The 12,386-nt window shown below is 38.0% G+C and overlaps 1 protein-coding gene across 2 annotated transcripts in view; it reads right to left on the bottom strand.

Annotated features, from left to right (window-relative positions):
* Positions 1-12,386, bottom strand: part of ATG5 (autophagy related 5) — a 71,619-nt gene that overhangs the window by 51,773 nt on the left and 7,460 nt on the right. For both annotated transcript variants that reach the window (XM_010019010.1, XM_010019009.1), the window contains 2 exons: positions 7,480-7,558; positions 1,966-2,128 (listed from right to left, as the gene is read on the bottom strand). In XM_010019010.1, coding sequence (XP_010017312.1) covers positions 1,966-2,128; positions 7,480-7,558 — 242 coding nt within the window. The remainder of the gene's footprint in view (positions 1-1,965; positions 2,129-7,479; positions 7,559-12,386) is intronic.

Here is a 12,386-nt window from a genome sequence, read left to right as displayed (position 1 = left end):
TTCCCTACAACTGAAAATATTTAGACAAATAATCAACAAAAAGAGAGCCTACGATTAGCACAGAAAGAACACACTGCTTATCTGGTTCCCATACCTTAATATCTTAAGGGTATCAAGGTTGTATAAATTTCTGGTGAAGAGAAGGCCAGTAACTTATACCATTTCATAGTGTAGACAACTCTTCTTCCACTATTATAATTCATTATACTTGTATTATAACTCACGTTAGAAGTATTTTAGTTTTAATTTCAAAAAGTATTAATAAAAAGTGCACACAAAGTGCACTATTGGGAACACTTGAGCACTGGGATGAAGTGACAGAATTTCTTTTCGCAATAAAGCTAATAATTCTTGAAATAGAAAACAAACAATGTTGGAACAGCATTTTGCTTGTCTCAAGCTAAACTGCTTGCAAGACGTAACTTTTATAACAGCAAAATCCTTTTTTTGCAGAATTGATATAGCAGTTTAAATTGACTTGTAACAATGTAAGCTTTGGGGAAATACCTATTTTTATACCGATCCTGTCTTCCAGTGGACCAGAACTCTTTATTTACTGCTAATTCACTTTTGTGAATATATTATCAGGCAGTTTGCTGACTAATAGCTATACAAAACAGAATCACTCAAGAAGTACTTTAAATTGAAACAGATAAAGTACAATTTCTTACTTGATAAATTTTGCGGGTACATAAGGCATCCTCAAGATCTTACCACCCAAATGGCAAATTAAGGTAATACCTCAATTTCTAACTCTCCCCCAGTTAAATACAAGAAAAAGACCAGAGTTTCTAATAAGCATTCAATCTTCAAAATTATTACAGGAATATCTTTCCTAGGGAAGGCAGTATCACTAACAAAAATAGAAAACACACACTCACTAAATACACACATTAAACCCAATCTAACTTGGAACCTCACTGTCTAAAGCAAACACATGCTTTAGGTCTTCTTGCATTCAAAGCTTCTCCTGTTTCATTTAGTTTTCCTTACAAACATATGGGAAGATGTTAATTCTAAGCATTTATTATTTTATACCTCAATATAGAATACAAATTTTCATGCTTGCAGTTTCTGTAAAATAGATTTACCAGTAATAATATAAATTACAGCTTCAGGAGATAAGGAAAAGGCACTGAAAATGGCACTACCACCCATTCCAGATAGCAGTTTCTGAAATACTTGCAAAGTTTTTCAACTTACAGGCCTCTAAGAGCCAGGATCATAAAGAGCAGACAGTAAAACAAAAAAAAAGTTACATTTTGCACACTTGCATTTTGCAGTACAGCTTCTGCCACCTGTGCAAAGTAAGAACACTAATTATTTTACAACATCCTGTGCTGAATTATTTTTGCTGCTTTTTTCAAGTCAATACTTACCTATGCAGAAATCTTTATGAAAGCCATGACAATATCATCAATTAAAAAAAACCAAACCAAACCAAACTAAACTCACCACCAAAAAAAACCAGAACTACCCCACGAAAAAAGCTTTGGCCTTTTGGCACAGAGAAAAGTAAAATTATTATTCTACTGGGCAACTTTTTTAAGTTTACCTGTATTGTTTATCAGTGACAATCCTCAAGCATTAACTAGAGGAAACAACCTTTTTTGCTTTACAGTCCAAGATCATTAATACTGAACAACGTTTACACCCCAGGTGTCTCCCAAATAAAGACCATAAGCTGCACAAAAATACACTAGACAATATTTATCTATTTAGTTTTGTTGCTAGTTCTGCTTTGTTAAAACTGAGTCATGACCCAAATTAGTTCCCTGAATAACTCAATCCACATTTAGATTATGATGTAAATCATGACTTAAGAAAAAAATAAAAAAATTAACTTTTCCATTAGACTAAAATTCCACAGAACAATGACAAGTTATAACCTGTACTATGACTAGAATTTTAAGAAATTATTTATTAGCATGCTAGACAAATTAATATTTGATGCACTGTATTTACCATTTTGCAAACCCATCCACAGTTGCTTATGATCCTTTTTTTGCATCTCATTGATTACTTGGCTTTTGTGCTTTAATGCATCTGCTTCTTTTATAGAAGCCATAAAATGAGCTTCAATCACATCCTTAGAATGGCAGTGTAGAAGATCCTTTTCTGGAAAATTCTACAAAGAGACAAGATAGATCAAGATAAATAAACACATCACATACCTTAGAAGATGAAGAATAAGTGATAATTTTAATCAGGTTTATAGTTATAAAAAATAAGCACAATGGAATGTGCTTATGGAAAAATGTAACAACCATTCTCTCACTCTGCTGACAAGAAAGGCTTTGCAGTGAAAAATGTTTCAGGGAAAATAGAAACCTAAACAGTTTTCTGTAAAAACTAGAAATTACTCTAAATCACCCACCCTCAACTTGATAAATACATTTACATACATCACTGAATGTATTTAGGCCCTTATGTCCAAAATTTAGGAAATGAAGAGTTTTAAAATGTTTTCAAGCAGATATGTAATTCTCTGGCAATGAACAGGAGAAAAGGGGAAGTACATAACAAACACCAAATTCTTATTGACTCTCAATGGCAGGTTGGCATCCATTTCTATGCAGGACTTTTATCATCATCCACATATATGAATATACATGAACTATAGCATATACACCATTTACACATCTCCTTAGATACTAGAAATCCTTGTCAGCTCCAACTTTACCTAATACATGTGCCTGTTGCAACTTGATTTTATACTCCTTTTATTTGGTTAGAGCTGGCACCACTACATTCTGCATTGCACATGCACAGTTATTCGTCAGGCAAAGTGGGATATTTTTCAAAGACTTTTACACTATAGTTACGTGTCACAGTAAGAGCAGTATATTGCTGGGGGGGGGACCAAAAAAACCCCAAACCATATATTCCCTCCTCCACTTAAAACCAGAAAAAATAGCGAACACTTCTTCAAACTACAGGAGCTCAAAATATTCATGAACCACTAACAGTTGGCAATATGAAAGGCAGCTGGGTATAGCCTCACCTGAAGGAAATTCTAAGTACAACAACGATAAGTCCCTCCTCATTAGGTCATTGAAAAGAGTTGGAAATTAAATAATGGAATTTCATATAATATAATAGTGATTCCTCCTTGTGACAGCGAAGCCAGTCTCTGGAAACTGTGGATCAAAAGGATGAGTATCTTCCAAAACCGGGAGTATAAAGGGAAGACAAGACTTCTAGTATCTTTTCCACTTAAATATACAAGGTCTGGTGTTGAACTGAAAAGGAAGTGCTATTGTTACTTAGGACTGATGTATGTGGAGCTGACTAAAATCTAAGTAAAGTCTGGTAACCAATCCAGAAGAAAAGAACAGTCAGAAATAGCATACTTCAAGATCAAGAAAGTTCCTTAAATACAAGAATTCAAAGTGAGACACTGGCATCCCTCAACAAAAGATCACAGTGGAATGTACCTAATGCTGAGCAAGACAGGAACCTAGGAACTTATTTTCACAATTAAAAGCCGAAGTTTTAGCTAAGTTTATGATACTGTCCTGGGTTCAGCTACAGCAGTCATTTTTTCTCCTTCTTAGTAGCTGGTGCAGTGCTGTGGTTTTGACTTTCAGCCTGGGAACAACACTGATAACACTGATGTTTTTAGTTGTTGCTCAGTAATGTTTACTCTGACCAAGGACTTTCTCAGTCTCATGCCCAGGGAGGAGGGGAAGCCGGGAGGAAGCAGAGACAGGACACCTGTCCCGAACTGGCCAAAGGGGTATTCCATACCACAGCACGTCATGCCCAGTATATAAACTGGGGGGAGTCACCCGGAAGGCCCAGATCGCTGCTCGGGTCGGGCTGGGTATCAGCAGGTGGTGAGCAATTGTATCCTCTCCCCTTGTTATTTCCCTTATCCTTTTTGTGGTAGCAGTAGTGGTTTGTATTATACCTTAGTTATTGGACTGCTCTTATCTCAACCTGTGTGAGTTACATTCCTCCGATTCTCCTCCCCATCCCTCTGGGAGTGGGGGGAGGAAAAAGGGGGAGTGAGCAAGTGGCTGCGTGGTTCCAAGTTGCCGGCTGGGCTTGAACCACGACAGATAACAACAGTTTTGTTACACATATGCCTAAATATTTAACTGTGAGGTCCTTTTTTTGGACATTCCTGACTTTCACAGGTAGGCACCTCTCTGCTGACTTTCTTCCAATGAATTACAGTGAATGTCAATCCCTGGGGATGTGTTCCAGAGACTATATCTAGTGTGGTCTGCAGAACAGTGAGGAGATACTTAAGACTGGCCAAAGCTAGCTAAGCTAGTGGAAAGAATTCAGTATTACAAAGGTGTGGCATATGTAATTTTCCCAGCTTCTAAGAGATAACACTGTGGAAGACTAGAAAACACTTCTACAATCTCAGTGCTGTCTACTATTGTTTAGAGGAAAACCACTGTCACGTTTCTACGCAGCACTATGAGCAGAAGCTGAAAAAATTAAACATGAAAGTAGTAACTTAGAAAACAACACTGCTGCGTCTACAAGAAGCGTATGAAACAGTTTCACCTACATGAGACTACCAACAGAAAATATGGCATCCCCACTGATTTATAAACTAGGGCACAGGATAGTAATTTCTATACTTAAATATAGATCATGTATGCTTGTATTATTTTATTTTTAATTCTACTTGCCTTCCTTCTACTTAAGGAAATAGTGATCAAACGTAAATAATTGTAAACTTGCTGGTAGCTACCCCTGGCTATACAACTGTAAGATTTGCAGGAAGTATTAACATACACCAAATTTACATTCTTATTGGTGAAATCATGCTCCCTTCATATTCTGTATCTTTAAAAGAAAAGTTATTAATGGTTGACTCTGATTTTCTTAAAAAGCTCAAGTAGTACTGGTTTTATTTTGCATACCAGTAGACACTTGCGGCATAAACTTGATAATACAGAAGCAGGTATCATCTGTATAGACAGGAGCACTAAATGTCCTCTCAAATAAAAGTGTTCCAAAACCATCACAGGCAATTTCAACAGTCTGGTTTCATAACCCATAACTGACTTATCTGGCTGTTCTAGTTCACAAAACATCTGTTTCACACTTTGACAGTCTAGTTACACTAGGCTACATTTACACCTGACCCAATTTTCAGCCAAGAAAACTAAGATGACAGCTGCTGTTACACAAAAACAGATGCAGTCTCTCCACCTCTACATCAGGTCATGGATGGAGAAGCAGACACCAGCAGATAAGGGCTTCAGCAAAGGGAGAACATCAGCCTTCCCCCTAACACACCCCATTTCCTCTCCTCCAACAATGCTACCATTTCCAGAGCAGTTTACCACCTCCCATTTGCTGCTCAAAAATCTGGAGAGCTGGTTACCATGTTGAGAACATGAACAGTGCTAAGCATGCTGCAGAGTAGCATGAGATGAGTTTAACAGGAAGGCAAAGAGTTTCTCTCCTTCCTGTAAAGCCACACCTGGGTAACAAAAGCAACTTCCCAGACTACAGCTTCTCATGATTCTCTGACCTTAGTGCTCTGTTCAAGCTCATCCTTCTATGACTATTTAAGGCAACTGTATTTCAACTTTACTGAAGATATAAATGCATGTTACTTTATTGCATACCAGAAGTACAAATGAATAAACCATTTCTTCATTACAAACAGTAAGTGTGTTTATTATTTGGTCTGCATACATTACACAGGAAAGCAGTTACAAGTACCTCTCAACTTTCAAACTTCAACTGAACAGAAATAAGCTTTTTCCAAGTTTTTTAACTTTAAAACAAAGAAAACTGATGGGGTGGGGCTGGGAGGGTGTTAAGAAACATTCTTAGCAGATGTTTGAGACATCTGCTGTTGACTGCATGCTTTGGTAAATGAAAGGAGAAAGCCATGACACCACAAGTTAAACCCCAGAAAAAAATCCATCAACTGTTCAATTAAGCCAAATAAAATTATGGCTCTTTGAAGAATAACTACACACAAAGGAAAAGAATCATCCAGGCAGGAATCCCACACCTGAACTATTCAGCTGTAAGAAACTGTAACACATGAAGATGTCATCAATATTTTACATACTTTGATATATTTCAGTTATTTTTTTGAGTTTCAGGATTGAGAGGGGCTTATTTAAATAAACTTTCAGATTACATAAAATATAGGAGAGATTAAGCAAGTACTTAATCCAAAGTGTCATATTTTTAAAAACTAATGTACATCAGCTTTTAAAAATACATCAGCAGTTATTTCTGCTGATCTTTAATGTACACCTTTGAGATAAACTAAAATTAGCTGATGTTTTGGCAAGCAGTAATATAAGGACATAAAAGTCAGTTCAAATGACTACATGAAATTGAAAAGCACTGTTGTGCTGCAACTTATTTCTCAAGATGGGTCTACTTTGGGATGGCAACATCACTGTTGATCTCCCAGAGCTCTCAGAATGTGTAACAATGAAATCCTGATTTATGAAACTAGATATCCTTCAGCTTCTTCAAAACACTCTGGAAGATTTTTCATCCCAGTGCTCTCTGACATACATCAGACATCAGTGTAGCAATTACAGTGGTTTCAAAAATATCCCCAACTTCATTCAGTCAGTCATTTTAGAAGTTTCAACATGTAGAAATACGTATCATAAGAATGTATGACTTCAGTGCACACTTCCAAAAAGAATCAGACTACCCTTGTTGGCAAGACCTTTTCTAAAACACCTTCAATAGAAGAACTGTTTGAATGAAAACATTCATCACAGCTGCTTCCCCAATATGCTTTTTGTTTCACCTCAAATACCAACACACTAAAGTCAAGCCTATTCACGTAGCATTTTCCTTCAGAATAGTTTTCCCATTGCATTGTTTCTCTTATAACGGAGAAATTAAAGTTTCAAAGTTAAGTACCATGATTTCTAGTTAACCCCAAGTTTGTTTTGCAGTGATCACCTTAACGCATTTCAGAGTATGAAAGAATGCTGCACCAAAGCTAGCTTGTGCAAGTACTCTTCTGAGCAGAGATCAGTAGTGCTATGAAGTCATACCTAATGGTTTTACAATGTGTAATCAACATAATGTCTCTCCTATGACTAAGCTGTCACAAGATCAAACTCATTTCCCTTAGTTCTCTAAAGGGGAACCACATGAAATACAACAGCTTTCCTTGACTTCAAGGATTTCTACAGCATCTCATATCCATGCTCCATGTGGCCAAAGGACTTCTCAATCTCCCCAGTCTTCTGTCAACTCAAGCTGACTGAATTAAAAACTTTCTATAAAGTTCTTCTTTTATATCCACTCAATTGCACTGACAGTATCACAACTTACCTTGAAAAACAAAAAATTTCTGAAGAATGAACATTTTCCCCTTACAGTCATCCATCCACTTATTTATAAAATTGAATTCATCCATCCACTTATTTATAAAATAATGAAACTTTTTCCTAGCTTCCAAATTTCATGTAATCCCACCATCACTTGTTCTTAACTAAAGGTGTATTCCAGTTTTACCTTGAAATGCACTGTGATGCTCCAAGGAAGGGCTGTATTTGATGCATGGAGATCAAACAGCAAACCAATTGGGTAATGCCTAAAAATGAAGAGATATTAAATGAACATAAAAGCTGTGCATTAATTCTACACGTAACAGTTAACATACCTGCATTTACATTAAAAAATAAAATAATCGTGTGAGTCAAACAGCTAGTATTCATTATTACTTATTCAGAAAAGTTACACAGACATGTATAAATGACTCACAGCTTCTGCCAGAATCAAGTCTGGAGTTTATACGTTCGATATCTAAACCAGTGGTCTCCAAGCTGTGCCCACAAACCACTACAAGTTTTGCCACAGCATAAGTGGCCCAACAGATGCTCTGTGGAATCCTTCAAAACAGTATTTTTAGTTAAAAGCTTGATAATGTTAGGAATAGCTGGTCTGACAGAAAATACATGCTTCCAGATATTTGCCATAGGTTTATACTGCACTGGCCCTTAACATCTCTTCCCTCTCCCACCTGTAGCTGTGGAAAACAGGTAGTAAAGTGAAAAAATGACATATCTGTGAAAGGCCTGAAAAAAGACAGATCAAGATGAATTCTGTAACTTTACTATCAAATTAAGAGGAACGGAAGGGAAGAAAAAAAGACTAATTGGAATTTTGCATTTCAGTGGTATTCTGGATTAAAGGAGATATATAAAGAAACTGCTTCCTGCAAATATTCACTTCTGTCTTACAGCTTTGTCTCCTTTAAATTCATTAGAAGATACAGCCTCCAGCAACATAAGGAGTATGTATCACACACACAAAACTTCCACGGCACTCCAAAATGCTCTTTATGCAATTTTCTCTCAAGCAGACGCCAGCAAGATTTTTGATATGTATGTTTTGGGGTTTTTTTCTCCCTCCTTCAGCATACCAAACTCCATTCTCTTTATCTTTCAAAAATCTTAACTAGAAGAACCTTACTAGCTTTTCATCCTACAAAGAGACAAACACAGACAACTGTAAACTCAGTAGCTTCACTGAATAAAATGAGACTGATCACAGGAAGAGAGCCAAGAACGTACATAAGATTTGAAAGTCCAGAGAGCAATAACCCAGAGCTGCTGTAAAAGCACCTGTGTCAAATTTCTACTCACACAACAGTGCTTTAGCACCCTCTACGGGTGAGCTAACCCCAAAGGTAAGACAAACTCACTTCAACAGCAAAATAAAAACCGAAATAGTACTATGATTCTTGAACTTACGTATTGTAACTTCTTAAAAGAAAGAATAGGGCAAAATATCTAGAGATATCTAGAAATATCTAGGGAAAGTATCTAGAACCGTGTTTTCCTGACAAAGGGAACAGAGTATACATAATGAATATCTGGATTTATCCAGATTCACTGCTAATGCTCAAGTTTTTTACCGCTAAGACTTTTTACTAAATGCCTATCATGCCTTGAATACTTCAGGGATTCAGCAAGAGTTCCATGAAAGAGTGGTTTTACAGGTGAGCTACATAACAAAAATCAAATATCCTTTGATAATTAGATGAACATGAACAATGACTTTCAGGTACTTTCAATTTATACAACAAAATAGATAGCTACAAAGAAAAAAAAAAGTATCAGTTCTTGACCTACCTTCACATTTTCTACTCAGATGAGATTACAAAATGAAGTTTGTGTACTCCAATTTTCTTTGGTAAAATCCTTGTGCTTTGCACAGTTGATAGATGGTTTTTATTTTGAAAGAGGCCAGCCCTAAATTAATTTTGTTCCACAGCAGAACACATGGGATTAATGAAGACATTAGACCACAAGAGAAATAATTTTCCATTCAGGAGCACAGTCTTCCATTAAGAGTAAAGTTCGTAAAAGGAGTGAAGCAATCCTGAGATACAAAACATGTCCTGCTTCAAATTCTAGTTCTCACACACCACCATTTAATCTGAAGCCAATAGAAGCCTTAAGTAATGCCTGTACATAATGCTGTGTTTCACTTTTTTTTTTTGAGATACAGTTACAAGCATTTTTTATTGTTATATTCTATATAACAATACTAAAGCTGCTATTTATATTTCTGTGATAATAAAACCTGGTTTCTTAACCAGGATAGAGAATTAAGGGAGGAGCAAAGAGAGAAGTTAAGAAAAGAGGACTTTGTCAATGTCTACATGGAATAAAAACCCCCAACATTCTTCCACTCCATTCTTAAGCATGTATCTATCTACCCTGTGCTATGAGCTGATATTGCCTCATTAGAGATGTTGCTTCCAGTAGTACTGCTGCAATGCTGTTTCTGAAATTCTATTTGAAAAATAGGCATAGCAAGTGAAGAAACACTCAAATGCTCTCTAGAACCTACAGCAACCAGGAGAATTAAGAAAAACCAAACAACTGCTGAAGGAAACATCCAGCCCAGAAAGGTATAATTTTGAAAAAATATTAGTGCTGAATTGCTCTTACCTAGTATGGGAGCCAAGGACAGGCAGACTGGGCAGAACTTTCTCAAAGGAAATGATGGGAAAAATATAAAAATGAACATGTCTAAGAGACAACAAATCTTTTTTTATGAGATGCTAGAATAATGACTGGTTCTGCAAAGTCTTCAATCTATAGAAGTATAAGAACACCCTGACTGCCAGACATTGTCAATTTATTACTGCTTTTATTATTACAGAGAGGGGGCTTCAGAGTGTGAGAGAAGTCCTGGGAAACACCACTTTTAAGTACCTAATATCCTTTTGAAAGTAAGGAAAATTAATTACTATTTTTCTAACAATTTTTTTCTGAACCCAGGACAGAAAGTCACAGCATGAGTTGGTAGGTTGTTTTCAAACCAGAATAATTTACTGTGACAATTCAGTAAAATATGTCACATGAACGGATAACTCCGGGACAAAAAAAAATTCCTATGTTCCAGAACTGAGGTATTATTAAGCACCAAATCGCCAAAATCTGGTGTTTAGGTATTTCTATAAACAAATGTCTCACTCAGGGAAATTTTGGCTGTATCAGAAAATAATCTCACCTTACCCTTTAGTATTCAGAAAACTGTATTTTCCTTAGGTCTTTTAAGTAAACACTAGCATTTTCAAACAATGTCAGCTATGGCTGATCACAGAGTGCTTTGACTATTTGTCTTCCACTGATTCTTGATTAGGAAGGGTCAATCATCCATTCAATTGGTACTAGAGATACCCCTATGCAACTTCCAGGGCCAGAGCACAACTCAGAGAAAGGGGATAGAAACTCTGCTGAAGACTATGTGTAAGTGTCCAACTAGGATGGTAACAAGCTATAGAGTGCCATCCCCCAGCACCTGCCGAAGAAACCACTCTTGGAACATCAGAGGCCTTCACTCAGGCAGAGCTCCTGACAGAGGATGCAGCTCTCCAGGTGTCAAGCTGCCGTAAGAGCTTGAGACCCTCTCCCAAGTACTGGTGCAAGCAGAAACGTCCTTGCCTAGAGGAAGTGTATGTTAGTGCAGGAGCTCTGTCAACAAGTTAAGGAGTTGCAGGAGCTCAGTGGGCTGCACAGTGTCAGGGAAGATAGAAATGGATGGCATCTTCACTGAGACCTTGCACAGATGACTCCCAGCTGCGCAGAACGAGGGTACGCAGTCACTGGAGTGGTGGAGATATGGAAGACTGGAATCTTGCAACCTCTGGCAACAGAAGGCAGCCTCCTTTTCCACCTGCAGTAAGTGCCTCAGTGGCAGACAAGGGGCTGGAAGTTCTGAGGAAGCATCATAGCAGCCTGAACAGCACATCCGCACCAAAAGGAAACCATCACAGCAATAGAAGACTCCCTTCTACAAGGAATAAACTATCTGTTCCCCCATCTGACATTCTCACTTGTCACCTGTGGAGGTTTGCTGCTTGTTAAGAAGTTGCAGACAGACTGTCAAGGTTTGTTCTGTGCTTGGTTTATTAGCCACATGTTCAAACACATGGGCACAAATCCTAAGTGCTGCAAGGGCACCCTTGAGAGTATCATGAGTTACTGACTATACAGCTCCAGGGCCAAGATGGCATCCCCAGGATTTCATCACTGAAGGAGAAAGGCTCAGAGAGGCGTGAATACTGGTCAATAGCTGCAGGTCACTAACCGGTTGTGCAGCTGGTGTGACAGCAAGGACTTGGCTTGTTGCCACAGGACTCTCTGGGTATAAACGACTGCTAGGGAGGGCTGGAATCCACCTAACTGGGACAAAAGTATTTTTGCCTTCAGGTTGGCTCGCCTGCTAAGGAGAGCTTCAGTGCATCAACGTCAGAGGTATCAGTCCCTTACCTGCAGCCAGAGCACTGAACCTATGTGGTAGTTACAGGTGGAGAAGGAGCCTTCCTACTGTTGCCAGAAGTCATAAGCTTCCAGCCCTTCCATATCTAAGGAGACTACTTTCCAATCCAATAATTGCAGACTCAACCTGTATCTCCTTCAATGTAGTTGTAGGTTTAGGCTCCTATAGCTGCAGGGTCTCTAAGAGGATTTGATCCATTTCCTTTGATGTTGCACAGTCTGATGATCTCTTCCTTTAGCTCCTTACCATGGTGACACAGACTCTCACCCAACACACACCTCCTGCAGACATATTCCCCTGCCCCAGCAACTGCAGTGGGAGGCCCCAGGCCCCTGTAACTCCAGACCTGGAGAGCTTCATCCTCCTTCAGGAGGTTGTCCTGAGTGCTTCAGACAATGAAGTTGAAATGATGTTTCAGACTTCCTCAAAAATCTCTCTGGAAAACAGAAATGCTGCAGCTGAAGAGAGACATGCTACATCCCAAACAGGTATGAAACCGCACAGGCTGTAAGCAGTATGACCTCACGGTGCAAAATAAATAATTAGAATAAGTAATATTATTAGCAAGTTCTATTTGATTCTGAATGCAAAAGTTACACTGAAGAAGATTAAGCATTAATGGT

This window comes from Nestor notabilis, unplaced genomic scaffold (assembly GCF_000696875.1).
Source record: "Nestor notabilis isolate BGI_N333 unplaced genomic scaffold, ASM69687v1 scaffold7647, whole genome shotgun sequence".
Taxonomy (NCBI): domain Eukaryota; kingdom Metazoa; phylum Chordata; class Aves; order Psittaciformes; family Psittacidae; genus Nestor; species Nestor notabilis.
Note: the sequence above shows the minus strand (reverse complement) of the source record. Positions and strands in the feature narration are given on the sequence as shown.